Source organism: Penicillium verhagenii (genome assembly GCF_028828195.1).
Source record: "Penicillium verhagenii strain IBT 33310 chromosome Unknown utg000003l_segment0_segment0, whole genome shotgun sequence".
Taxonomy (NCBI): Eukaryota; Fungi; Ascomycota; class Eurotiomycetes; order Eurotiales; family Aspergillaceae; genus Penicillium; species Penicillium verhagenii.
Genome location: NW_026643167.1, coordinates 4,266,587 through 4,293,140, shown reverse-complemented (window position 1 = coordinate 4,293,140; position 26,554 = coordinate 4,266,587). Strand labels below are relative to the sequence as shown.

Genomic DNA, 26,554 nt, shown 5'->3' with positions numbered 1-26,554 from the left:
GTCTGCAAGATCCTTATTCCAATGATTCCTGTGCTTCAGGAGTTAGTATGCCTCGTAATCAGTTTCGTTGAAAGAGCACTGGTGGGATCCTTCTAGTCCAGCAGATGCCATGCAAGCGCCAACTTCTTTGTTCTGATGTTGGGGGTCTCCTTATTCGCGAGGCTTCCTGACAATAGTGACATTTGATCGATTGATGGTACACGTTTACCCGGTAGCAGAGATCCTTTATAAGCTTGGGTCTTCATCTCGGTTAGTTTCAACAAGTGCAGATGCCATGGGACGAGAATTGATTATTTTGAAGAACTTGCCAAGGTATTGTGACCTTGAGGTGCGATAAGAACATAATCGATGAAGTCATCATTTCACTTTCGAATAGCCTTGTCCAAAGCAGTTCATCTTCTTCTATGTTCAATAGCAGTGGTACTTGTTGCAGCTTGTTCTGTGTTCAGAGCTGGCGTAACTTAGGTGCCAGATTGCCTTCATTGAGGCCTTGTTGTGACGATTTTAAAGACACACCTGGTTCCTTCCAGTTTTTGGACAACTGAGTTGCATACACCTCATCATTCACCTAGAAACCCTGTACCTTTGGCTTGCCCAGTGGACATAGATCCTGGTCTGCAGGAATCTCTGAGAGATTCTGAAGCTCAGATAAGAAAGAGATCATGACGGTCACCAGGCGCTTAGGACTAAGCCCCTCTGAGTGAGATGCAGTATATTGTTCATATACAATCGCAAGCCGATTTGATAATCTCTTACGCTGTTAAAACTCTCAATCTTTGAGAAGCGTTATTTAATGAATTTCATCACTGTCGGGAAAGTTCGAGACCATTGCCAACCATGCTGCCTTTGTCATAACGTTTGCCATAAGCATCAATTGATGATGGCAGCTTCGATGCGAGTGTCAACTGCTGCAGGAAGCACTTAGCGAATACGCTGAATGTTTTCATCGGGTTCCGGGGAATTCTTTCCAATTGGTCCACGAATCAGGACACCAGCAGCGCGCCAGAAAGTCAAGTCTTGCGAATATTTCTCCGGACGGCGTGACTTTATGCAAAAATTCGCAGGTATCATTTTGTGATAATTGCCGAACTCGGTAAACTCGTGACATGCCGGCCGATCATAGTAGAATCAATCAAAGGTTAATCATCATCACCAATGTAAAAAAAAGGTCACTACTTGGACTGAAGACATGATGACCAACAACATCGAATCTCATCTTCCCAGCCAGAATGACTGCGTCATCCCCACACCATTCACGTACTACGGCACTTACGCTTTAATCGATATTGCTAAGCTTGCTCTCCTGGAAGTCATTACTGACAACCCAAAATTTGCCTTCTCGTGAAGTGCGAACTGCCCATTGGTGACGCGTGTAACATGTTTGATGAACCATCTTGCAGGTCTTATCTTCGGCCTCTGTAGAGTCAATCAAATGGACCGTCTTATCAACAGCGAACAAGACCTCCACGAGCGTGAAAGGGTTTGGCGGGTGGAAATCAATGCCATGATGAGATTCACCTTCCGGACAAGGAGCTAGAGCTTGTGGTCGGGGTTCATCACTACTTTCGAATTGCAATGAGCTGTTATTGAGCATACCACAAGACCGGATGACCAGAATTACGCCTATATCCTTCGGCGCTGAGTTTTTATTAGTTCAGTTCAAGAGCGACTTTAGGTCATCTCACGTTTCAAGAGAAAAGAAGCGAGTCGCCATCCAACCCAAGTAGCGGCTAAATAGATGCCATCTTCAGCAACGACTATACTCCTCTTTGACGAGCCGACCCGCGGATGGTGGCTGTTCCACTAACATAACAGTCAGCTTTAAGAGTTTACCGAAGTGGTCTTATTTAAACACACATTGATTGATTGATTTGCTTTCCGGAGCAGGAATAAACATCGATACTCAACGGAAGCCTGTGAATCCAGCCTAATGGGCTTGCTCTCGTCGCGATAAAGCGCTAGACGAATCTCTAGTTTAGCTGGGTGCTCTTCTAAGTCAAAAAGAAACCATACCAGATAGCTCCACCGTACAGCTCACCGACGATCTACAGTCTCGTTCAGCCTCCTCATCTAATATTGGCGTCATATCAGGGATTTTGCGATAAAAGCTGTCGCCGACCTTCTCCCAGTTGGCGAGAGGGTTTGAAGGTGCCATTAGACACTAATTATCACAGACGATGGCCCTGGAAAGCCATACACCGTATCCCCGTGTCAATGTTGGTGACGGATTGAGTGAAACCGCAGCTTGATCCCGGGGTTCGCGCTAGTCTTCTTTGAGGAGAGCTGTTGGTGGCTAATTATTAAGGCACTCAGGCATCAAAACGGGTCATATGTTCAAGTCCGCACCTATTTGTCTCCACTTGTCTACTACTTTATCCTGTCACTTCTGCAGGGACCAGGTAGTCCATGGAGTTCAAGAATGGATGACATGAGTCTTGAGGATGTTGCACGACAATTGTCCGATATCGAGGTGGCTGTCCTTCTATGTCTCGCCGCCCATGAACATTGTTTGATTGAGACCACGGGCGACTCGATTGATGACCTTGGCAGAGAACTAGCACTTGTATTACACCTTGCAAAAACAAAAGAGGATAAGAGTGATATAAATGCTAATGCAAAACCCAGATCTGCTCCAACACATTTGATTTGTCATTTTCTATTCTCGAATGTGGGCCCGAGACTTCCATCGAAGAAATTCACAATGATATCCTTACTACGGATGCCCGCAAGACCCTGGCCCGCCCGTCATATTCTCGGGCAAAAACCGGATTTGTATGATGTCCGGCCAAGGGGAACAAACAGTTTTGAAGATTGACTAATGATCACAGTCCAGCAATCTTTCCTATGTTGGCGGACATCGGGACCGCAGCAAGTCCCCGATCCCGAGTATGATAGCTGATGAGCCAAATGTGGTGAACATTATCATCGCCAAAAACTTCAATTTGACTAGCGAAGATTTTCAGGTTCAATCGTTACAGGTAAAACCCGGCGATTTGACTGCGAACCAACTTATTCATTATACTGACTACTACAGTTAATGCGGACCCGGCAGTTGGTGACAAAAATCGGAATCCTCAATGCGCCTACAGATTTCTTGTTTGTACCCCTCGTGGCGCGGGACTCTGCTGAACTACATCCACCGCTAAAGACCCATCTGGTTAGTAGTGGTTTCAATTTATTATCAGCCGTGAGGATTTTCTAATGTATTTTCTACAGCGTGATCAGTTGTTCATCTCACATTACCACGAGCCTGAAGATGGGTTTATTTACCTTGAGGAGAATGATTGGCTTTCTGACGGCAACTGTCTGCGTCCTCTGTGATCCACACCCCAAAATACCCCCAGAAAATGAGTGCAAAGGTCAGCAACATGGTAAGTATTATCTACCGCATCACTTGCCAACGACCACCTATCTCACTTTTCAATCTTACAGGTCATACAAAAGCTCCGCGAGCCAGCAAGTCAACAACTATGAATGCTGAAGTGGTTCGGTATATCCAAGATATTGTTGTTTTCTTGCGTCTCAGTCGCGCAGTTGCTGGTGGAATATCTGCAAGGGCAAACAATCAATTCGCTCAACTCGCACAGTACGTTGTAATTGAATCGCCTGTTAAAATTGACCGCAATTAACTCGGGCTTGCAGATTCCTGACGCCGTTACATGGAATCGATTATCTCACACCTTCAATCGTGGAATTGGCTGCTAGAAAGGTATTTCGCCATCGTATTATTGTTGCCTCTCCCGGTGATGATCGAAGCCTCCAATATGGAAGTGATCTAGTCACAGTCTCCCGTGTACTAGCTGAAGTGACACCGGACTCAGTTTTGGATGGTGTACTCGAGTTGGAGCCACCGATATAAGTATTGACCACGAATCGTTGAATAGATTCGAAATTGATGATAACTGTTTGTGGTTTGAGATCAATTTCTCCCTAGGCTTAGAGAAGAAGCCAACATTAAATCTTATTTGATTGTTTCCCCCGTTCAATGGTAACTATCTTTCCCGTCAGTTGTCTAATTTGGTGCAACTGGTTTATCTGAATAAACATGTGATAACCGCCCAACGAAGATGTGAACTAAAAAGATACATGGCAAAGATTTCACTCAAGATAAATATGCAAAGAAATCTGGCTCGTAAAAAAATAGTCGCGATACGCTCAGAAATGTCGCTTGTCAGAAAACTCCAAAGTCACTTGGTCATTATCAGCATGTCAGTAACTCGGAGACTATTCGTCAGCCTCGAAGTTTGCCCGGCGGCTCTGGTGGCGCTGGTAGTGAGTAATGCGGCGAGCCTCCATGAAGACGTTTGCCGGACCTTGAATATTGCCATCGTCACGCATGGGATAATGGCGACCATGAACCATTCGGTCTTCGACACCACGGACAAAAACATCACTCAGGTGCTGAATTTCCCGAATCTGGCCACTTTCCAGAGTATCCTCCAAATCAATGAAGCCCTCTCCTGAGTCTATTTCTTCTTCCTCGCGTACCTCGATACGCATCGCAGGGCGCAAAGTTTCAGTGGGGGTAGGAACACTGGGAGAATCACTGGCAGGGTGGCTCAAAACTCCATCTTCACGGAAAGCAATGTCAATAAGAGCCTGGGAATAAGGGAGGACGCCAAATGCATCCTGCTGGCGGGTAGCGAGACGTGCGAGGTCGTTTTCAGGCTCAGGCTCAGGCCGGACGGGAGAGTCATAGTCGGAGCCAGTGGCGAAGATATTTTCCTTATCCTCTCCATTTTCAGCATGGGCGTCTCGATTTGGGGCCGAGGTGATTCGCGGTCGACTGGGTCTTCGTAGATATCGAAGGACCAGGAATCGCTGGCGTTGGTACGGGCTCCCCAGATGTTGCTGGGGCCAGTAGTGTCCATTCTTGGCCAAATCTGGCTCGAGGCGCCGAGTCGGGCACAAGGAGAGCTGTTCACGGAGTCGGGAGGAGAGTTACCCATCCCGTTGTCTTCTGGGCTTTCTGGGCTTTCTGGGATGGGAGTTCGGTCTGAACAGTAGGAGAAGATGATACAAGTAACAGGGATGTTTTGATAGATCAGCCAATGGTAATGTTTGGGGGGAGGGTTCAAGGGCTTACCTCTTCGACTGTTGGAATGAGGCATCACTCCAGAGAAGAGCGAAATGTTTGGTGCAGTGGAGGACTCAGTGGAGAAAGGCACCCATGACTGGGATCGCAATTCCATGGAATGAGATGAGCATGGGTAAGCTAGAGGCAGCTGGGGTTGGCAAGGTGGGGTGGAACCCCAGTTTGAAGGTGAGTTGTTCATCTTCAAGACGAGAGGCGCGTGCAGAGTGTTGAGCCTGATTGATATATCAAGGCACGTGGACTTCTGTCCAATACAGACAGGCACGATTTTCAGACGAGCAGATGGTAGATACGCTGCTTGTCCTCAGAGGCACTTTGCTTCACTGGCCAGAGAATAAAAACCTCCAAATGAGATATGCCCTTGGTTGAATATTTTGGAAGGGAAAGAACGACCTAGGATTGTTTATGTCTACTAGTAATTATTCACGGATGTACCAAGTATGGGCTGAATTGAGTGAATAAAACCCTAGATTAGGGCCAGTTCTTTAGATAGGACACAGGCGACTGGAGATATTCCTTGACAATGATCTAAGCAGGCTCAAAAGGAGACCTAGATTTTATCACCTGGGGGCATCAGGTTGCTTGAAGAGCTCGTTCTTTGGAGTACATAGTCTTATGTCTGCAAAATATCAGCTTAGAGAGAAAGTCAATAGAATACATTAGAAGGTCAGGGTAATCGCCGCGAGTTTTCGCTCATGTGCTCGTGATCAGGTAGATATTGGATAACGCCGCTTTCTTAGACTCTGCATCTCTCTGGAGGCTAGTATGCGCAGTGATCAGAATCGGGTTAAGGGTCCACCAAGAGTTTCCGGGAACAATAATTGGCAGAGATGGTTTGTACATACCTTCGGGCTTCATCGGCCGCTAGTAAGATCTCATAGATCTATAGTTCTTGGACACAACATTCAAATGAAGATGTACATGTATGCATGTGTGTACTTTCAACCCCGTATACAAAATGAGATGCACATGATCAAAGCGAATCCCTTTATACAAAGAATCGGTTGACATTGAAGCACTCAAGTTGAGAAACATCGACTTTTTTCAATGCTGGGGTATCCTAGAGTATCTACTACATAGGTCGTATTGATGTATGCACAGTGCCAGCACTTGAGTGATCTAGTAGAAATATAGATTGCAATATCAGGTTATCGCTAAAGTCGGTAGCTACTAATAAAACAGCAGAAGCTATGCTTCCGGAAGATCATCACAATCCACAAACCACTAGATCTTTAAATCGTTTCACCCAGTCATCGGTGTTCATTGGTTCAGCTTCAACTAAGCACACAGCAGGTCACATCTTTCGAGAATGGTCAACAGCAGAGGAGGCGGGGGAAGGAAAATTGAGCCCCGGCAAGATATCAGCAAAATAAGAGTAAGGCACAGCCAAAAAAAAAGCTAGAGCCGAGATTGGGGTAATATGAATCAGGTGCGAGCGTGGGCATCATGATATCAAAGAAGAACACCAGCGAAGACAAGAAAAAAAAAGATAGATAAGAGGGAAATGAAACTAAAAAAGAACATAGTGCTTTGATATCTCGAGAAGATGCAACGTTGCCGTGTAACCAGACTGAGTTAAAACCAATTTAGGAATCTTGCGTCCCATGCTGACCGCATGTATTCACAAACCCCAGGTCAGCAGTAGATGATAAGCTGGGTAGAATGGGAACAACATCTTTATGGATGTTATATTGCGCAGATTCCGATTTACCGGAAGTGACCAGGACCGACCATGCCGCCTCGCATATCCCCACCATTGGGCTGACCAAACATCTCAAGCAAGTGACGAGAGGAAGGAGGGAGGACCCTGGGGTCCCGGGTTGCCGGGTCCAAATGGGCCTTGGCCAGGCCCAAGTCCCATCATAACCTCCGGGTTAGGTGGCATTGGGGGGAATCCGGGTGGTGGGGGACCACCCATGTATCCAGGCGGGGGCATCATGCCGGGAGGAGGACCACGGCGGAAAGCCTTGTCGTTCGTTGATGGGTGGCTGAGTGTTGGGCATTGGCATCATGCCAGGAGGGAAGTTGGGGGGCATGCCGCGGTTTGGGGCAGGAATTCCAGGCGGGGGACCCATAGGTCCATTACCTTGCTGAGGGGGAGGAGGCTGGCCAGTCCATCCGGGAGGAGGCATGTGCTCCAAGCCCGGTGGTCGCTGGAGAATCGGGGGCTGCTGCTGCTGTTGAGGGCCCTGTGGGTGTCGAGAACCCCCAGGAGTCATGGGACCTTGGTTCTGAGGGACGTGTGGGTAATGTCCATCATCGAAATATCCCATGGGAGGTCCGTTGGCCATTCGGCGCCGGAGTTGCTCACTATCCGGTCGCTGCATGTTGGCAATTGCCGGGTCGTCTAAGAAAGTTGGTGTTTTCTGAGCGGTCAACCCAGGCGGGGGACGGGTCATCATTTCTTGCATCAGGCCAGGGGGAGGTGGTGGACCGCCATTCGGAGACTGAGGCAAATGTCCAGCAGATGGAGGACCACCCCGAACTTGTTGCATTAGGCGGAGCAGGTTCTCTCTATCACGAGAGTGAGGATCTTTACCAGCAAATTGGGCCATTGGGTTTTCCTGTGGAGGGCTGGCGAATTCGCGGCGCAACCCCGCTGGAGTTGGCATGTTCATGGGCCCACGGGGCTGCTCTCCCGAAACCATTGACAAAGATCGCGATGCATGCGATGAATCGGCCTGGTTAGGGGTGCCGTTATTTGATCGGCCACCGCCACCACCCAGCATCTGAAGAATCCGCTGGAAACCTTCCTGATCGGCATCACTGTGGGAACTGAGAGGTGTACCCGCAGACTGGGTCTGGGGAACAGGATGAGGCTCGGGGCCTCTGGAAGGGCTGTCAGGGAGAGGACTGAATAGTCCTGCGAACCGAGAAGATTTCCCAGGCTTCCCGCTAGGGATTTCTTTCTTGGTGGGCGATTCAATCGCAACAGGGGCTGGTGGGCTGACTTCCTGGACTGTGGGCGGCTTGGGATCACCTAGCATGCCAAAGAATCGTTCCATCGAATTGTCACCCATATACTGGGCGCCAGAGTTGCTGAAGATCTCTCCGTCAGTGCGGCGAGACTCCGGTTGCTGTTGCTGATGAGGAGTATCAGGTTCCACGTGAGCTTCCGTCTTCTCTTCGTAGGTGGGCTTTTGCGCGGCACCGCCAGAACCAGCCTTCATGGCCACTTTCCAGCGCTCAAACTCTTCCTGTGTGTGTGCTCGTCGTGGCTCATCACGTTCATTGCTGTCCAACCACTCCGGCTCCTGCTCCATCTTGCCACCTCGGTTCCAGTCACGGTCTACACCATGTCGGTCACGACGCCATTCTCGATTGCGAAGTGGTTGTTTATCATCATCAGCTTCGACACCATCCTGAGCCTGCTCGTCGCGGAACCAGTTTCCATCATATTTGGTTCTTCCCGGGGTGGTGACGTCTTTCTTCACAAAGCGTGGGTCTTTGTTTTGCGGTACTCGTTCAGTGTCGAGGTCTCGAGGATTCTCTCGGTTTTCCCATCGATCGAAATCCCCGTTCCTTCGTGGTTTGCGATCTCCTCCTCGGGACCGAAGGTGCGACGTGTGCGGCCAGCATTCCAATCTTCCTTGTCCACGCGCCGGCCGTTTAGACCCGGCTTTACATCACGGCGTTCCAAGTCTTTCTCTGGGGCATCCTTCTCCTTGAAAAATCGATCCCGGAAATTGAACCGATCGTTCTTCTCGTCTGAGTCAGTTGGCCGCGCAGTTCGATCTGTCAAATCAAAGGATCCTTTACCGCCGATGCGCGACGATGCAAAGGCCGTCTTCGGGGGTCCAAGAATAATGTCTTCTGTATCAGTTGGAGGATCAGTTAGTTACTAGATCAGTGGATATTGAGAACAGGCGATGGAGAGTACCAGTGGGCACAAGCGCACCTGAATTGGAGCCGCGGGCGATATGACGAGCTTCAAAAAAGCTTCCTCGTCGAGTGGTAGTAGTAGGGGGTTCATTTGGGTTATTAGGATCTCGGGTGGTTTGTTGTTTGCGCTGGGTGGTAGTGTCAGGTTGAGGCCTGGAAGAAAGGCAGGTTAGTCTTGGACTCTTGACGTGGACAAGTGCGGGATGTGCCCCAAAGTGGGGAGGGTTGGATAGACTCACATCCATTCTTCAATGGGGGGTAGGCCAGGGGTTTGATGACCAGAGGTGATTCGCGCAGCCATAATAGCTCATCGATTTCGTACCGTCGCGCCATGACGGCCCTATCTCGAGCGGTGTGTGCGATGGGTATTTTAACAGGATTTATGATGCTCTCATTGGGCTAAAAGGGGGATCGTAAGGACAAGGGACGCGACAATATCAATCGTAAAAATTTGGTAAAGCCAAGTGGCAGGATAGTAAAGGAGAAGTGATTTTGGTAGGAGGGGATGTGGAACGAGGTTGTTCTTCGGGAAATGAGGTGAGTGAGGAGAAGGTGTAAGCCACTTTGTGGCAAGGCCAGGGCGGAGCCGGGAATCGGTAAGAGACTTGTGATCCACCAACTTGTTCGGACACTTTCCAAGAACAAATGCTTGACAAGCTGTAATAGGAGAGAAGGTTTTAGAGTAGAACGAAAGGGCCAGAATATGTGAAGATAAAAGGAGTTAAGAGGATTACAAGACTTTGGAAGCTTTGGGAGGATTTTCTTGAACGTGCGGAAAAGGGAGGCACAAGTCAAGGCCAGCTGATCTATACCTTAGCCGTAATATCCTTTCAACCCTTTCAACCCTTTCAATCCTTATAATTTCTTTGCTTTTCTTCTTTTTTCTTTCTTTCTGAGATATTTGGGATTGACCATGCTGTAACAATGAGAGAAGTATCCCCTCTTTTTGATCTGTGTTGTACAAGTACTTGACATTTATACCAAAGATTCCCAAGCTGCAGTTATTTCGGCCTGAAGCTGCCAGATTTCTCGGTCAAGTACTTGATACTGCAATCCCAGTAACCAACTTGTAACATTCACTGTATGGAATTTCGTCTTGTATTTTCTGTTATGAAACAGGTATGCCATTTTAGTTTCCAAGGGGGAAAAAAAACCAGAATCATTTAAATCGAATAGGCACCGTCCTAATGTGTTAGGCAGTCAAGAATGGAGAGGTGTACTAGTAGATACTTTGTACTAGTTAGTAGTCTACTTATTGGCCTTGATTGCAATATCCTATCCCTATTAAACAGCTCGACTTTTTCATGGGTTTTTATTATGATATGAGATCTCTACTAGCTCATTACCATCCCTCATACACTTGAACAATTTCTATAATATAAATCATATAAATTCTTGTGCTTGAATTCAATTTAAAAATGTTTTAAGGTTGGAAAATTGGGCGGAGCCAAGTTGACCAATCAGAGGTCGTGAAATTTCGATGGCATCGGAACTTCGCATCCAAGAACGAGAAAAAAAAATAACACCTCCAACTCTCCAAATATGGCCAACGTCACAGAGCACCCATTTAGGGTCAAGAGGAGAAAGCTTGATGAAGATTCTCATCCAAAGCAGGATGTGTCATTTACATCCCCAGCACAGCTCCGTGGACTGCTGACTTTTCAACAGAACCCCCAGCTGGCCAATAAAGGTGAGCCATGATACTCCGGCGCTGGTTGCTGTTGCCCGGTAAGGATTCGGACTGACCAAGGCCCACAGGAATCATCCAATTTAAGCAGTTTCTTCTGTCAATTGGAGAAGCCACTCAGACTGACAAGACTCAGAAGCTGAGTATTCTGAAAGGCTACTGCGATAAGCAAATCACTCCCGCCAAAGAAGAAGGTGCCGAGGCCGTCTGTTTCTCAGATATCACTCAAACCTGGAGCTATGGAGAAAGCAGCAACCATGATATGTTGTTGACCAATGTTCCGTCCGTGCTTGCCATCTTTCTAAAGACCATCTCCGGCGACCTGGAGTTCCGGGATTTTGGCGTCGCGTTGTGCAAGCACCTGTTGCAAAAAGATCAACTAAGGCTCTTCAACCGTGGCCTGACCGCTCTCAAGTCTAAAGAGCATCTTATCTCGCCTTGTCTCCGCCTGCTGACGGAGATCGTTACTTTCGATGGCGGTGCCGTGGCCCGGCAACTGTATCTTCGCCGTCACATCACTTTCAAGCGTCTCGAGATGTTCTTGACACCAAGTAAGGCACAGCTGGAGACCGCAGATGGCGAATCTCAACAAAAGTCGACCCTTCGGCGAAATGCTCAACGTTATCTTCTGGCCAATCTGAGAGTGCAGCAACATCTAGAAAAGGGTGATATCATCGAGCAACACAAGCTCACCAGGGCTTTCCTTGATTACCTGCGCAAGGATCCACGGGAGACAGTCTTAGAAACTATCAAGGCAATTGAGAGGGATATTGTGCAAGATGCCGCTTTATCCCGCAAGTCGAAGAGCAAGTTTTTCAACCGGTGGAACATGGAAAAACTGGTCACTCTTTACGGCTACGACCGAGAATCAGACGAACCAAACCCTGAGGGAATTTCAATTGCGAACGAGATTCATCGCATTCTGCTGAACGTCTGTAAGTCTGCTAGCTTGGGCGTTCTGCTTCCCGAAGCTGGATGGTATCCAGTCGGAACCGACCCGGAATCTCTGGTTGAAGATGATACCTCTATCGAACTGGGCCTCGACTCCCCCATCTACGTTGACAAGTACCGAGACACAATTCCTGTTCGAAACAACACTCTGTCACATCTTATTCAATGTCTTCGCCCCGATGCGGACAGTCTGCAAATTGAGTTGTTGGTGACAATCTTCAAGGTGGCACCAGAGCTGATCGCCGACTTTTTTACCAAGAAAGTCATGTTCACATCTGACCCCAAGGCAACTCCTTCTTGGATGGCCGAGTCAGCTCTTCTTTTCTCCATCGTACAGTTGCCGGTTCCGACGAACTGTGGCTGGAAAGAAAAGCAACCTATGTTACCACCACCAGTTTCGGTCGTCGCGGAAAACATCCTTCCCCGTCCATTGAGCCAGAAGATCATGACCCGCTGCTTGAATCAAAATGCGGAGATTGTCACTTTGTTCGCTGTGCGCATGTTAACTCTGGCCTTCACAAAGTTGCGAGCTGTCTTGAAGATCTTCCGTGCCGATCATGGTCGAGCTCAATTGTTCTGGACCCAGGCCTCTTCCAAGCTTTTGGCCGAGTTCTCTCGCAGATGTCCCGAAGTCAAAGACGTCGTTCTTCTTTTCCGACGAACTGCAAAGGAGGATTTGCAACAGCAAGAAGCCGTTGCCGAATTACTGACTTGCTACTATGAAATCATGCCTGACATTGCACTTGAGGAAAATTTCGATGTCTCATTGGTCCTCGTCGATGTACTCAAACGACTAGAAGACTCGGAGCTCAGCGCGGATGATTCCGAGCTGCTCTTGAGCCAGTTGCAGAGCGTTTTGCAGATTGCTCAACAATCTGCCTCGCTACGTTGGTGGCAAAAACCAGGTAGGTTACCGTCCCTTGGGCACGTGTGATTTTTATTTCTGACTTTTTCCAGCTTCCATGAATTATACCCCATTCACATCCATTCTGAAAGTTCTTATCGACACTTCAGACAAGATTTCTTCCCGGCGGATTTCTATTCTTCTCAGAACTATCCTGGTAGAGAACTCTGTTTTACACAATGCCCCGAAGGCGTTCAACGCTCTTTTGTCCAGTCTTGAAGACTCTGGAAGCGAGTTGCACAAGCAATTGGTTTTCTTTGACAACTGCGTGTCTCGAGTTGCAAAGAAGCCCGTCCACTACCTGAACCTCGTTGCATCTCTATCCGAAGATGAAAGCGCCACAAGCCCTATAGTCGCGGCCATTATTGAACAGTGGCCTTTTGTTGTCAAGGCAGGTGATGAAACTACGGAGGCCGCTGTTGCTGCCTGGATCGCCAAGTTCCTGGGACAATTGAAACAGGAGGGTGAAAGCAGTAAATCTCTGAAAGCTGCTAGAGATTCGCTGATGGAGGCTACTGAAGCGAAGAAGATGCGCTCTCTTTTCAAGAAATGCTTCAAGGGCACAGAGGAGGTGGATTCAGAAGATAAAATGGACATTGACTCCGGTCCTACCCAACCAACTGGAGGCGATAAGGCTTCTACAGTGGACCTGGAGGAGATCTTTGGATCTCTTCCCACGGAGGGCACATCCCACAACGCATTACATAAATGGGAAAGGGAGGAAATCGAGGCAGCCATGGAACAGGGCCATGCCGATCAGCTCATTCTATGTCTTTGCTCTGAGCACGAAGAAGTCCGAAGACAAGCTGTGGCCAACCTGGTTCGCTTCATGGCTAAGCTGAAGGTATGCCCGTATAACTCTATTAGTCGGCCTTGTATATCGAACTAACACCCCCAGGAATCAAATTATGCTGAATGGCGTACCGTGTACACTCTAACCGGAGAATTGCTGGAAACCGCAAGCAGCATTGGCTTCGAGAAGCCCATTCCTTGGATCGTTGGCGAATGTGCATCTAACTGCCTCTCCGTTCTCCTCAACCCCCTCCACAAAGTCTACGGTAAAGTGAACAAATTCTTACAAAAAGCCCCATCTTGGGAAGTTGAGAAGATTCCGTCTTACTGGATCGACCGAATCTTCCTGCAAGAGCCCGAATTGGACGACGGATACTTTGAAGAGATTGATTGGTTGCTCAGTCTGTTCGTCAAAGGTCTCCGCAGCAAAGCTGTAAGTTTCAGCACCCTAATTGCTTCCTTGCTTTACTATATGTCTCAATACTAACGATTTCGTAAAGGATATGGAGATTTACCGCCGCGCAAATGTCTTTGAGCGCATCTTATCTCTTTACCAATCCCCAAGTCTGACCGACTCGTCCCGCCGAAAGATCTTGCAAATTATTTACCGTGCCACACAAGTGGACGGGAGCACTACCTTGATTACTCGTTCCGCTGTCATGAGCTGGATCCAAATCCAAACTTCAGAGACAGAGCCTTCCAGTAAAGAGGCAGCTCTTCTTGCGGCTCTTGCACGCGCGCTATATGATACGTCGGACCGTGAACGGATCGAGGCATGGAGCGCTGGAACCGTTGAGCGTGCTTTGGAGGAGATCGAGACTGCAGCCGCATAGGCAAAAAAGACAACCGTGATGTACCATAATTCATTCAAAATTAGACTTGGCTTTTGGGGGTTTTTTGTCATAATGAATCATTATTCTCTTGAATCTTGAGAAACTTCAAATTGTTTTTGTTAAAGGGCATCCTGCGTAAATTTGTTTATAACAAAATGTATAGTACCCATGTTCAGGGTCTCTTCCACATGTGAGGAGATACTCTCGATGTTCCTTTGGGTTATATTCCAACAACGCAATATCTAGTAGGTACACAAGGACGGCAAAACCTCCATCCATACACATAAAAACCAAAAAAAAACGATCAACCCCAGGTTCCACCACCACCACCCCTTCCTCCACGACGCTGGGCAGAAAGACGCCAGTCATCCTCACCAGCAAAGCGGTTATGCAGAGGCTGGATGCGCTCTGCCTTCTTCCGCTTAGACAAACGGTCTGTAGGCGCAACCTTGAAGAAAGTGGGGGCAGCCTCAACAAGCCACTTTGGCTCGATAGACGTAGTGCAGTGCATATACTCCTTTGTCGTGAGAACCAAATCGTGGTAGATAACGTGCTCCGAGCCCTTGCCGAATAGCGCAGACGACGGATGAAGATATACAGGGGTACCCTGGACGAGCGTCTTATAACCGCCTTCCTGCTGGTCCTTGCGGGCAGCATTGCGGAAGAAACCGGTGCAAAGAGCCTGTCGCACCTTGGTAGTGTCTCGGCCACAGGAGATGATGCGATGCTTATATCTCTGCATGATACCGAGAAGTTGCTTGCGCACATCTTCGGCACGTTTGATTTGTCTAGCCTGAATGAAATTCTCGAAGCACCAGGTGTTGTTGTAATTGGAATTCTTCCATCCATTATAGACGTTCAAGAGGGTCAAATGGTCACCCATGGGGTCATGGAATTTCGCTTTCTTCTGGTCGGCTTGTTGCTGCTTCTCCTTCGGGCGGTAGAATGGGCTTGAGATTGAAAGCATCGCGACGATTGACAGCACTTCGTCTGAGCAACTCATGTTGACAGAAGCAATGAGTACCTTGGCCAGAGCCGGCTCCATGGGGAAATCAGCCATCTTTCGGCCTAAGCGAGTAAGGAGACCTTCGTCGTCTAGGGCAGAAAGGGCATATAATTCTTCCAGAGCAGTAAGCATAGTGTTTGTGGGTGGCGGGTCCATGAAATCGAAGTGGAGGAGGTCATTAATGCCCATTGCTTTCAACATAAGAATGGTATGTGAAATGTTTTGCCTTTGAATCTCGGGAATACTTGTTGGCAACATCTCAGATTGATAAGCCGCTTCAGTGTAAAGTCGGAAACACTTTCCTGGGCCTGTTCGTCCAGCACGTCCAGCACGCTGTTTAGCCTGGGCTTGGGAAACGGGTGTCACCACAAGAGAGTCCATTCCGAGTTTCGGGTCATAGGCGTTTTGCTTGACAAAGCCGGGGTCAATGACATAGTAAATGTTATCGATAGTAATTGAGGTCTCGGCAATATTTGTTGCAATGACTACCTTGCGGGCTCCTGGTGGCGCGGGATCAAAAATTCTCGATTGCATTTCGCTGGGAAGGGCAGAGTAGACAGGAAGAATGATCAATTCAGGGACCGATGGCCCTAGAGCTTTCATTCTTTCGTAGAGGATTTCACACGCCGTGTCAATTTCTTCCTGACCTGTGAGGAAAAGAAGAATATCACCACCAGCTTCGGTCAAATGGATTTGCATGACGGTGATAAGTGCCGCATCTAAGTAATCGGATTCTGGCTCCTTTGAGTACATGACCTCAACAGGGTATGTTCGGCCAGGAATTGAAAAGATAGGACATCCATTGAAATATTCCGAGAACTTTTCGGCATCCAATGTGGCTGAGGTAACAATAAGGCGCAGGTCAGGTCTTCGCTTGACAGTTTTCTTCAATAATCCGAAAAGAATATCTGTGGCAATCGTCCGCTCGTGGGCTTCGTCCAACATAATCACAGAGTATTTCTTAAGATCGGGATCGACCAAGATCTCACGCTGAAGCATACCGTCGGTTTGATATTTGATCACTGTCTCCGGGCTTGTCATATCTTCGAATCGAATAGTATAGCCAACCTGAGCTCCTAGACGACAACCAACTTCTTCGGAGACACGCTTAGCCACGGACATGGCAGCAACACGACGTGGTTGAGTACAGCCGATGATTCCCTTATTTCCGTACCCGGCCTCGGCTAGGTACTGCGTTAATTGCGTGGTCTTTCCTGAACCAGTATCACCAACGACAATCATAATTTGGTTGTCTGCCACAGCATCAAGTAGAGGTTTACGGAACTTGAATACCGGCAAGCTCTCACGCTGTTGTTTCATAGGCATATCTGTCCGTTTACCAAAGGACTGGTTTTTGCTGTCCGCACCCATCGTGACTCGCTTCCACTCGGGTACTGACTCGTCCTTCGGCTTGCTGCGTAGCTCTGAAGCGAATTGTCGGTCCTCGGGATCAGCCATGGGATCCAGCCATTGTGCACTGAGGTCGACATCAGCAGCCCGTTCGGCGGCCTTGTCTTGTGCCTCTTGTTGTTTCAAATCGCGCCTCTCCTTGGCAAGGTTCGTACCGGACATTGCTGCGCGGTTCATCGATCCATCGGGGGCTTTGACAACACGAATTGGAGAAAGTTCTAGTGACTGGTTGGTCTGACCAGCCAGGAAAGGAGGCTCATCGTCCTTGACTTCAATATCGACATCTTCCTCTTCTTCAAATGTCCCCTCGCCGGTAAGGGTAGCGTGGTATTCATCTTCCAAGTCGGGGTAGTCTGCCGCAGAAGCCACACCTGAGGCAATCAGCTGGCGAATCTCCCAGCGTTCTGGCGAGGTCATGCGTTTTCGATTTCGCATAGGCCGGCCGTTTGTGTCATCTTCAACAATGACGGGTACATCGGCACTAAGACCGCCATACCGATCACCTCCGGGGCCCCCTCCGTCCAGTCGTTGCATGTTCGCACCTGAGGCCAAACGTCGCTGAGGAATAAGATCCATTCCAGTGGCTTGGTCGGCCTCTTTCATAGAGAGACCAATACGAGTGCCTTCAATGCTAACGACCTTGACCTTGACAGGCTGTCCACGAGACACAAGGTCTGAAGGGTGGTTTACACGCGCACCTTCCTGCATGGCTGAGACATGGACGAGGCCATCAACCTTTCCTTTAACTCCCTGCAGGTTGACAAAGGCGCCGAAATCCTTCACGCCCGTCACAGTTCCATCGTAAATCTTGTAAAGTTGGGGGTGGTCGTCCAGCTCAACAGGTGGCCGGAAATCGTCGTCATCGCGGTCTCGTCGTCTGCGGCGCTCGCTCTTCCCACTGCGATGGCCGTCTTCTCGGTCTTTGTATCTATCGATAGATCTTCCATATTCGTCCACAAGATCGTCATTCTTGCCGCGACGCTGCGATCGGGACCTCGAGCGGTATTTATCTCTGTGTCGGCGTCCGCGGCTGTCCTCGTACTCCGGGCTGCGGCTCCGTTTGTGACGGCGGTCATCCCTGTCTCTCGAAGGTTGTGGGTTTGTGTCCTTTGATTTCCCGGCCAGTCCCTCTAACATAGCGAATGTATCGTCCATTGCGCCGGCTTGTGATTCATCGGCTTCTGCGTCCAAGTAATCGTTTTCCTCCCACCGCTTCTCTGTGTCTGGGACTGCAAGACCCTTGAACACGCGCGCTTTCTTCTCTAGGGCATCAAACTCGTCCAAGCCATTATCGAGATCGCCATTGTGCACGTCACCATTGCTTATTCCTGCTTTCTTTGACTTGTATTTCGGATGCATGGTAAGAACCAGTCGATCGATACTCTCCATCAGACTCTGTGGGAACTCGGCACCCATGTCAATGAGCCCCTGCTTGAACTCGGAAAATGCGCCATTACATTTAAGGTGCTGGTCGATGACGAATTCGGCGAGAGTTTTATCGTTGATGCCCAGGTGGTTCTGGAGCTCGTTCGTCACTCGCGACACGAGTGAGAGCAGCTCCAGCGACTCCAGGTCATCCATGGCGGTAGGCCCGAGAGATTGAAAAGGCAAAACAAAAGCGACCAAGGGCGGAACTCGAAGGCGAACAAAAAGTAAAAGCTCGGAGCATGGGATGTAATGTAACTTTGAGGTTCAACTCCAGAAAGGCGGAAGGAAAATCAATCCGCCCGAACATTGAATACTCGCCACCGATAAGGATAAGATAAGCCTGATAAGAGCCAAGCTATGAAGAGCTCAGTTTACTACTTGCCTAGTACTATTTGAACCGTACCTGGAGTTTTAGCTAACATGGAGTTTGACTTGATCATGGTAATACAATCTAGCCGTATAGTGAATTATTGAGATTGTGCTTTAAATCTAATATACAAATGTAGTGGGCATGTGCTATTGTTACACTGAACCGTAAATTATACACGAGGCGTCTGCGGTTCTTCCACAAAATCTTCAGAGTCCTCTAAAATTTCCTGGCTTTCGACTGGATCAGAGATGTCTTCGGTCATCTCGTCAGGTATTTCATCGGGCGTGTCCTCCATTTGCTGATCTGGGGAGACAAGGTCGTCGCCAATGACACTCTGCTGACTCAAGATCTGCTTCTGAAGTGCGATCTGTCGTCTCAGGGATGCGTCCTTGCGCAGGTGCTTGTTAGCCGAGAACTCAGTCAATGCTCGGATCAGTCTCTCTTCCGTGAGTGTCTTAATATGTGCTGCAAGAGTGCGATCCGTAAACACACCTCCGAACCGGAAGCTCAGCCACGAATAAAGGATAATAGCCTTGTGAAGCGCCTCCAACTCATACATGTACTCCTTATTTCCAGACACAGGTCTTTCTAGGATTTCCAGGTTGAGATGAGGGATATCCAGTAACTTGCCTTGAGTATGGCTGGCGATGCATTCGACAAATGCCAAGTTAATATCACGCATATACGGGTTTCTGGTCTCCAAAGGCGCGGCCATGAGGAATAGCTGGTCCACAATCCCCAATCCATTCACGGAATCAATGAGCTGGCAGGCACCCACTTGGCTTTTCGAGTCGCACATGAAGAAAAGGCGGCTCATCTGGGCAAGTTCGATCATTCGCTTGATGAGGTACTCGAAGGGAACGCTTCTGGGGAAGTAAGACGCGAATTTCTCAATAGAAAATCCTGGCGGGAAAATTCCAGCGGCCCTTAGAGGCGGGGGCTCGGTTTGCATGGCTTCTTTGATGTAGGGGAGATCGACGTCTTCAAGACATGTAACCAGACCAATGTTGGCTCCATCTTGACTACCATCGGTGGCACCGGCGGGGCGGTATCGACCAGCACGTCCGCCAATCTGTTTGATTTCAGGTACCGTTAATCGGACATATCCCGCAGGTGTTCTTTTAATCAGAGTCTCAAAAATGACACGTTTGCAGCTCCTACACTGGGGTCAGTAAGGGCCCACAGGCTGAGTTGATTAACCGTACTCACAAATTCAACCCCATACCAATCGCATCACTTGCCACTAAAAAGTCATAGTCGTTGTCTGGATCATTGAAAAGTGCCGCCTGCTGGGTTCGAATTCCAGCCGGGAGACCGCCATAGACCATGGCAGCTCGTCGTCCAGTAATTTTTTCAATGTCTGCCTTCAAGGCGTGGATTCCAACTCGAGAAAAAACAACCAGACAATCTCCCTTTTCGAGTTTCTTCAAATTACCGCCGAGACTTTTAGGCATCACTTCCAGAGCGTTGAGCCTCTCATAATTATGAATCTCCAGAATGTCTCCAGTGAGAGCACACAATTCACGGATTAACGGAACCGTACGTGTCTCACCGCAAAGATGAAGTTCTGAAGCCTGACACCCAAGCACAGCTCGAGTCCAGGCCCATCCTCGATTGGAATCTGCAATCATTTGAATTTCATCAATTACTCCAACGTCGAAGGCTTGTCCCAAGCTAACCATCTCCACCGTATTGCTCACTACCCGAGGTGACTTGCCATCCTCGGGTGTTTGAACTTCGTCTCCTGTGACTAGACTGCACGGTATACCCTCGCCTTTGAAGCGATGATATACCTCCTGTGCAAGCAGTCTTAATGGCCCAGCGTAAAAGCCAGCCTTGGCTTGCTTCAACCGCTGCAGCGCGTGGTATGTTTTGCCCGAGTTTGTGGGGCCAACATGTAAATGGATTGTGCGTTGGATTGATCGTGCATTGGGATACCATTCCGCGGGGAAGCGAAGGTCAACCACTTTCCGTTGCGCTTCGACATTGGAAGTCGAGTACTTGGCCGTAACATCTTCAGCAAACAGCATGTATTCCACTTCGTCCCGTATTCCTTGGATTCCTTTGGAGAGATATGTCTTTCGCAGAACGCCCTTGAGCTCCAGTAACGGAGTCCATTTCCCTGATGCTGCTACCCTATCGTCCAGACGGCAAGCATTCAGCACCCGGCGCTCGAACCGTACCCATCCTTCCAACGATTGACCTGTTGTACGAAGCTTTTTGTCAATGTCGCGCAATGCAGTTTCCACCACGGTCTGGAAATCGCGTTCACGGGTAATATCCTGTCGAGAAGTGTTCGAGTTTGCTTTGCCATTCTTGCCATTCCTGTTGGCTAAAGCCTCAGCTTGTTGCTTGAGCTTCGCTTTTAAGACGGATTTGGTCGTTCTTTGTAGGGAAGAACTTGTCGTGAAATGTCGCTCGGTAGGTCTAGAGAGCGAGCGAAAGGCGCAAAGGAGCGAACGGCTGCCTCTGCCGGTCCATGGCTGCATCACTGGATGCGCGAGATTCCGGCAGAACGGGGGGAGGAGTTCGAGTGGAATATAGGGGGTGGGTTGGTTTCAATGGTAGATTCGTAGGGTGATCGAATGGTCCACGGTAGACTTAAGAAAATACTGGTTAACGAGTTTCAGTTGTGGTTTCAGTCAAAGACCAAAGAAAAAAAAAAGTGATCACATTTGCTTATCGGGATGCGTTCCCTGGCGCGCCACCCGGAGATCCACTTCTTCCCTGTCGAAGCTCTAATGGTGGGGAACCACTTCCCCTTCATATACCTCATACGAAGCCACCTAACTCATAGTTGGGTACTCCTACTCCTCCGGCTTTTATTTCCTTTCGCCCTCTGCCTTTCGTACAACTAAAGGACACCTCCTGTGGAATCCGCCTCCATCTACATCCAGCTGCAGCTCCCAAATCCGTGGCCCGCCAAACATGGGCGCTTCTATAATCGAGATCCAGCGTGACAGTAAGTGCCTTCCCTAGTGTATATGAAGGATAAAACCCCCCCTAATCTGATGTTATCTGTCTGAATAGTCATTCTAAGCACGATCCGCCATGCCGTCGGTCAGGAAGTACGTTATTCACGCTTTCCCCCCTCCCCGCTACCACAAAATATTGACGTCTTTGCTTCCCCCGTCTAGTGGAAAGTCTTGGTGGTCGACGAACAGAGTAGGAGAGTAATCAATTGTGCCGTCAAAGAGGAAGAAATTCTCAACTTGAATATCTCCAGTGAGTCCGCCCTTTGCGCCTAATTTTACTAGAAGTGGCTTGCTAAGAAAAAAAAAATCACCACCCCGCAGATGTCGAACAGATCGAACACCGACGGCCGTCCAACCCGGACATGGACGCGCTATACATATTGTCCCCGGAGTCATGGATTGTGGATTGTCTCATGGCCGACTTTGAAGTTAAACGGTACCGGAAGGCGTTCCTGGTTTGGACCTCTTGTCAGTGGGCGGCAACACCGGAAGTTCCAAGAAGCCTGGCTAACAGGTATCTACAGTCCTCGATCCACAGATACGGCAACGCCTTGACCGATCTGAAATGGCAAGGGAGCGTATTGCCGACTACCGCATCATGAACATCAGCTTCTTTCCCCGAGAGTCACAGTTGATCACCTTCCGCGATCCGTACAGCTTCCCGATTCTGTTCCATCCAGGCTGCAACAATTTGATCCGTAAACATCTTCAAGAGCTGGCTCAAAAGGTAAGCCGCCAAAGGTCCATGATATTATTATGACTGAAACGTGCTGACCCTTTACCTCTCCAAGATTGTATCCCTCTGTGCTTGCTTAGGGGAGTATCCGGTCATCCGTTACTACAAGCCACGAGCTCCTGCCCACGAAGCTGCCGTCCTTTGCTCCCATTTAGCGCGATTTGTCCAAAATGAATTAGATCAGTTCGCCCAATTCCAACGTGACTTTCCGCCACAAACCAATCGACCTCGGGGTGTTTTGCTCATCGTGGACCGATCCGTTGACACTGTCGCTCCTCTTCTTCACGAGTTCACCTTCCAGGCTATGGTTCATGATTTACTTCCAATCAAAGATGGGGACAAGGTCACCTACCAAACCGTGCTCCATGAAGGCGAACATAATGAAGAAAAAAAGGACATGGAGATTGGAGAACATGATAAAGTGTGGGTGTCATATAGACATATGCACATGAAGGACCTACTTGGAAAGCTTGGAGAGGATTTCGCCAAGTTCAGAGCTGCCAACCCACAATTTGCCGAGGAGTGAGTGTCCAAGTGATGATTAGTGCTCAATTTCCATCAATTAGTCAAGCTGACAATAGTCTTCGCAGTAACGACAAAACGAGTGTGAACACAATCAAGGATATGCTGGGAGGATTAACCGAGTTCACAGAGGGTAAGGATGCTTACACCTTGCACCTTAACATGGCAGAAGAGTGCATGAAACACTTCCAGAAAAACAAATTGCCGGAGGTCAGCTCCATCGAGCAATCGTTTGCTACTGGCCTTGATGAAAATTACAAGAAGGCAAAGAACCTGGCAGCGCAACTCGTTCAGTTACTCGATGATGACCAGGTCAGCCATACTGACCGACTTCGACTGATACTGCTGTACATCATGTACCGTAATGGTCTTCTAGGCGGGGATATCCGAAAACTCATGGCGCATTCAGACTTACCAGGACGCAACGGGGATTCCATTGCAAACCTTGAGTTCCTGGGTGTACGGGTAGAAAAGCCATTGAAAGACGATAAACCCCAAGTACAACCTCTATTCAATCGGTGTGCCCCAGCCCCAGAGGGGGAAGAGATCAGCTTGTCACGGTACGAGCTAGCGATCAAGCAAATGCTCGAAGAACAGATCCGGGGCTCATTGGACCCCGCCACCTTCCCATTCACCCGGCCCCATACCGATACCGATGGCAGTATGGCCGCACAGGACATGCTTTCACAACAAACATCTTTGCGAAGCGCCAAGCCCACCTGGGCCCGCACGCGGAGTGTTGACCAACCCCGCCAACGTATCATCGTCTTCATGGCTGGTGGTGCTACATATTCCGAGTCTCGCGCCTGCTATGAAATCTCTCAGGCATACAACCGAGATGTCTTTCTCGCTACGACACACATGCTCACCCCGACCCTGTTCATCCGCCAAGTAGGTGATCTCACCGTCGACAAACGCCGGCTGGATATTCCTGCTGAGCGACCGAAGCCTACTGCACCGGCTCATCTTTTCGAGCGTGAATCGCCGCCTGCTCCAGCAGCACAAGCACAGAACAAAAAGCCTATTTCGACTGCAAGCTCGCCCGCTCCGCCCACGGCGCAAATGTCAAACATGTCTCTGAAGAACACTTCCAATGGAACACCGCCCCCCTCATCTAGCAGCAAAGTACTCAAGAAGGACAAGGAGAAGAAGGATAAGGATAAGGACAAGAAGGATAAGAAATACCGATTCTTCTAAGTTTTTTTTTTTTTTTTGGCTCAGTCAGATGGTCTCCTATTTCTTCCTGTCGCATCTCTATGCTGTGCGATGTGCCTCCATTCAAGCGCTGTTGTGATACCATCTTTTCGGGAGCTCTGTTCTAGCCTCGGTCATGAAATTTACTGTTTGTAGATTCTTATTGATGTATGTTGAGGATAAGGAGAAATCTTAGTGCAGAAGACTTGCAGTACATTTTAAGCAAGCTTTACCAGACTTAGAATCCAGCAGTTCTTTTAATGTTTCCAATCCATGTAAGTATATTATATATAGGGTATCATAATCGTAGAAATGCCAATGACAGAAACAGGCTCAGCCAAACCAGATATTTCTAAAATACCGGCAGTAAGGAACAACAACCTTTGAAGACATCAGATGTAAGAGAGTGTCTTAGGCACTCTCCCCGAGGTACTTCAAAACCTCATCACTCTGGAAGAACAAATTCCTCATCTTTTCGCCCCTCCTCTTCGCCTCAGCCTCCTGCTTTTTCATCTCCTTCGGGTTCAACTTAACAACCTTGCTCTTCACTACAACAGGAACCTTGATCGGATCTCCATCTTTATCCAGTCCCGACCCCAGCCCCGCCGTATCATGCTTGATGCGGCCCTTTATCGGCTCCCGGATACCTTCCCGCCCCGGCGCGCCGAGACCGAGTCGGCTATCCGGGTCCCAGCCATAAGTCGAGAGGTAGCGCATTCCTGCACGTGTACGGTCGAGGTGGCTGGGTGGGTGTGAGTGTTTGAGACAGACTTGATGAGCCAGGGAGGCTTCGTGGGGACGGGTGAACGCTGGTGTTGTCTGAGACTGTTGTGGATCTGAGAGGGGAAGGCTGCATACTTCGCAGAGCCCTTGTTCAGGATCTTTTGGGCGAAACTCTATAATATCCGGAGGCGCGGGAGATTTTGTCTCTGTTGATGGCGGGGCGGAATGAGTTGTTCGGGGTGGCGGGATGGGTTCGTCAGAGGGATTTGTATTCGTAGGTGTTGATGGTGAAGTATTTGAGGTATTGTTTTGCTTGAGGACGATCGAGAGGTATGCATCAGCGATATTTGTGCCAGTGATCGAAGATGAGCCTGGCGTGGTAGTAGTATTCAACTCTCCCGAGCGCACGAAAGGCACTCTTTTGCGGCGGATTCCAGCGCCAAAGACGCGCTGATCTTCTAGTGGGAGGTAATAGTCTTCATCGTCGTAGTCTTGAGACATGGCGCACTGCGCTGGGGAATAAGCACCCAGTCGAGTTAAGAGACAAGCAAGCTTGAATTGTATGTATGGAAGAAGATATTCCAAGAATAGAATGTTCTGTGGCGATAAGACATTCTTATCGATAGCGATAACGATTCGATAAGCTGCCATACGTACACGCTTCCTCAGCTAGACCACTTTTCTTTGCCCTTCCTACTCTTCCTCCCAATTCCCTCCCTCCCAGCATGCCTATCCCAATCCTTGCCCAGGCAATCTCGTCGGGCATCTCATCCATTCCGTATGCCTGGCCAATCCTAAAATTCGCACCATGGATCATCCTCCTCGCCGCGCTGAAGTATTACTTCGGCGGAGCCCGCAACACCTCCGAGCGACTCATGCACTCTAGAAGAGTGATGATAACGGTACTACAATTCCCCTCCTACCAAATCACCTACGCACAAAGAATCAAAACACTAACTACAACCACCTGACAGGGCGGAACATCCGGTATAGGCGCCGAAGTGGTCCAAGGACTAGCAGCGCGCGGCGCCCAAATCATCCTTCTAACCCGCCAACCACCCTCGGACCTCTTCGTAGTCGAATTCATCGACGACATCCGCAAAAGCACAGGCAACCAGAACATTTTTGCCGAGCAAGTCGATCTCTCCTCCCTACACTCCGTCCGCACATTCGCTACAAAGTGGATCGACAATACCGAGCCCCGCCGTCTGGACGCCATCATCCTATGCGGCGGTGTGGCCGTCCCCGCATCCGCGAAAAAGAACACAATCGACGGCATTGACGAGGAGTGGCAAGTCAACTACCTCGCCAACTTCCATCTCCTCAGCATACTCAGTCCGGCGCTGCGGGCTCAGCCCGCGCACCGGGATGTGCGCGTGATCTTCACCACGTGCTCCGGATATATCGGGGCGAAGTTCGAGTTGGAGCGAGTGAAGCGCGGCATGACCGGTTCCTTTATGTCGAAGGATAAAAAGAGGGTTATCACCGCCGCGCCCAAGGGTATTTATGCGCTGAGCAAGTTCTCGCTTATGAACTTTGCGTACTCGTTCCAGAGGCATTTGAACTCGATTGCGCGACCAGATGGTCTGCCGGCTTGTACTCGAGTTCTGGTTGTGGATCCCGGTCATTCGCGGACGCCTGGGACTCGGCGCTGGATGACTGGTGGTTCGCTTTGGGGCTTGATGCTTTACTTGATTACTTGGCCGTTTTGGTGGTTGGTTCTCAAGTCGCCGAACCAGGGTGCACAGAGCGTTCTGTATGCTGCTATGGAGGAGTCGTATGGCCGTGGTGCTGGTGGATGGTTTATCAAGGAGTGTCGGGAGATGGATGTTGCACGCACGGATGTGCGGGATGAGGATGTTGGCAAGCGACTGTGGGAGTTCAGTGAGAAGCAGATTGAGGAGGCTGAGAGGGAGAGTGCTTTGGTGAGAGCGGCGGAGAAGAAGGAGAAGGAGTCTACCAAGGAAAAGGAGACTCGCAAGGAGACTGCTTCGGCAAAGGCGCAGACTCCTGGGTCCAGACGGAATAAGAAGACTAAATAAGCGG

General features: G+C 49.2%; 12 protein-coding genes across 12 annotated transcripts; 5 read left to right on the top strand and 7 right to left on the bottom strand.

Moving 5' to 3' along the window:
- Window positions 1–445: 445 nt before the first annotated feature.
- N7466_002966 (uncharacterized protein) lies at window positions 446–1,108 on the bottom strand (the record flags this gene model as incomplete). The annotated part of the gene is given in 4 exon segments (XM_057162363.1): window positions 446–568; window positions 584–749; window positions 808–963; window positions 981–1,108. The coding sequence occupies 4 exon segments, from the start codon at window positions 1,106–1,108 to the stop codon at window positions 446–448; spliced, it is 573 nt and encodes a 190-aa protein (XP_057025648.1).
- Window positions 1,109–1,276: 168 nt separating this feature from the next.
- N7466_002965 (uncharacterized protein) lies at window positions 1,277–2,155 on the bottom strand (the record flags this gene model as incomplete). Its single annotated transcript, XM_057162362.1, has 4 exons — window positions 1,277–1,638; window positions 1,686–1,803; window positions 1,858–1,958; window positions 2,014–2,155. 4 exons carry the CDS (start codon window positions 2,153–2,155, stop codon window positions 1,277–1,279), a joined length of 723 nt encoding a protein of 240 aa, XP_057025647.1.
- Window positions 2,156–2,419: 264 nt separating this feature from the next.
- Window positions 2,420–3,321, top strand: N7466_002964 (uncharacterized protein; the record flags this gene model as incomplete). The annotated part of the gene is made up of 5 exons (XM_057162361.1): window positions 2,420–2,563; window positions 2,626–2,772; window positions 2,829–2,978; window positions 3,035–3,157; window positions 3,217–3,321. 5 exons carry the CDS (start codon window positions 2,420–2,422, stop codon window positions 3,319–3,321), a joined length of 669 nt encoding a protein of 222 aa, XP_057025646.1.
- A 26-nt stretch (window positions 3,322–3,347) lies between these two features.
- Window positions 3,348–3,859, top strand: N7466_002963 (uncharacterized protein; the record flags this gene model as incomplete). Its single annotated transcript, XM_057162360.1, has 2 exons — window positions 3,348–3,586; window positions 3,643–3,859. 2 exons carry the CDS (start codon window positions 3,348–3,350, stop codon window positions 3,857–3,859), a joined length of 456 nt encoding a protein of 151 aa, XP_057025645.1.
- Window positions 3,860–4,224: 365 nt separating this feature from the next.
- N7466_002962 (uncharacterized protein) lies at window positions 4,225–4,871 on the bottom strand (the record flags this gene model as incomplete). The annotated part of the gene is made up of 2 exons (XM_057162359.1): window positions 4,225–4,731; window positions 4,788–4,871. 2 exons carry the CDS (start codon window positions 4,869–4,871, stop codon window positions 4,225–4,227), a joined length of 591 nt encoding a protein of 196 aa, XP_057025644.1.
- Window positions 4,872–6,969: 2,098 nt separating this feature from the next.
- Window positions 6,970–9,310, bottom strand: N7466_002961 (uncharacterized protein; the record flags this gene model as incomplete). The annotated part of the gene is made up of 4 exons (XM_057162358.1): window positions 6,970–8,500; window positions 8,557–8,908; window positions 8,994–9,130; window positions 9,300–9,310. The coding sequence occupies 4 exons, from the start codon at window positions 9,308–9,310 to the stop codon at window positions 6,970–6,972; spliced, it is 2,031 nt and encodes a 676-aa protein (XP_057025643.1).
- Window positions 9,311–10,519: 1,209 nt separating this feature from the next.
- On the top strand, window positions 10,520–14,144 carry N7466_002960 (NPA1/URB1 family protein; the record flags this gene model as incomplete). The annotated part of the gene is made up of 5 exons (XM_057162357.1): window positions 10,520–10,667; window positions 10,736–12,520; window positions 12,573–13,363; window positions 13,418–13,744; window positions 13,812–14,144. 5 exons carry the CDS (start codon window positions 10,520–10,522, stop codon window positions 14,142–14,144), a joined length of 3,384 nt encoding a protein of 1,127 aa, XP_057025642.1.
- A 304-nt stretch (window positions 14,145–14,448) lies between these two features.
- On the bottom strand, window positions 14,449–18,141 carry N7466_002959 (uncharacterized protein; the record flags this gene model as incomplete). The annotated part of the gene is made up of 1 exon (XM_057162356.1): window positions 14,449–18,141. One exon carries the CDS (start codon window positions 18,139–18,141, stop codon window positions 14,449–14,451), a length of 3,693 nt encoding a protein of 1,230 aa, XP_057025641.1.
- Window positions 18,142–18,527: 386 nt separating this feature from the next.
- Window positions 18,528–20,847, bottom strand: N7466_002958 (SUV3 family DEAD/DEAH box RNA helicase; the record flags this gene model as incomplete). The annotated part of the gene is made up of 2 exons (XM_057162355.1): window positions 18,528–19,515; window positions 19,568–20,847. 2 exons carry the CDS (start codon window positions 20,845–20,847, stop codon window positions 18,528–18,530), a joined length of 2,268 nt encoding a protein of 755 aa, XP_057025640.1.
- A 439-nt stretch (window positions 20,848–21,286) lies between these two features.
- Window positions 21,287–23,788, top strand: N7466_002957 (Sec1 family protein; the record flags this gene model as incomplete). The annotated part of the gene is made up of 7 exons (XM_057162354.1): window positions 21,287–21,320; window positions 21,389–21,426; window positions 21,496–21,583; window positions 21,655–21,801; window positions 21,858–22,060; window positions 22,125–22,591; window positions 22,660–23,788. The coding sequence occupies 7 exons, from the start codon at window positions 21,287–21,289 to the stop codon at window positions 23,786–23,788; spliced, it is 2,106 nt and encodes a 701-aa protein (XP_057025639.1).
- A 408-nt stretch (window positions 23,789–24,196) lies between these two features.
- Window positions 24,197–25,009, bottom strand: N7466_002956 (putative G-patch domain protein; the record flags this gene model as incomplete). Its single annotated transcript, XM_057162353.1, has 1 exon — window positions 24,197–25,009. The coding sequence occupies one exon, from the start codon at window positions 25,007–25,009 to the stop codon at window positions 24,197–24,199; it is 813 nt and encodes a 270-aa protein (XP_057025638.1).
- Window positions 25,010–25,233: 224 nt separating this feature from the next.
- On the top strand, window positions 25,234–26,550 carry N7466_002955 (putative oxidoreductase; the record flags this gene model as incomplete). The annotated part of the gene is made up of 2 exons (XM_057162352.1): window positions 25,234–25,410; window positions 25,483–26,550. 2 exons carry the CDS (start codon window positions 25,234–25,236, stop codon window positions 26,548–26,550), a joined length of 1,245 nt encoding a protein of 414 aa, XP_057025637.1.
- Window positions 26,551–26,554: the final 4 nt, after the last annotated feature.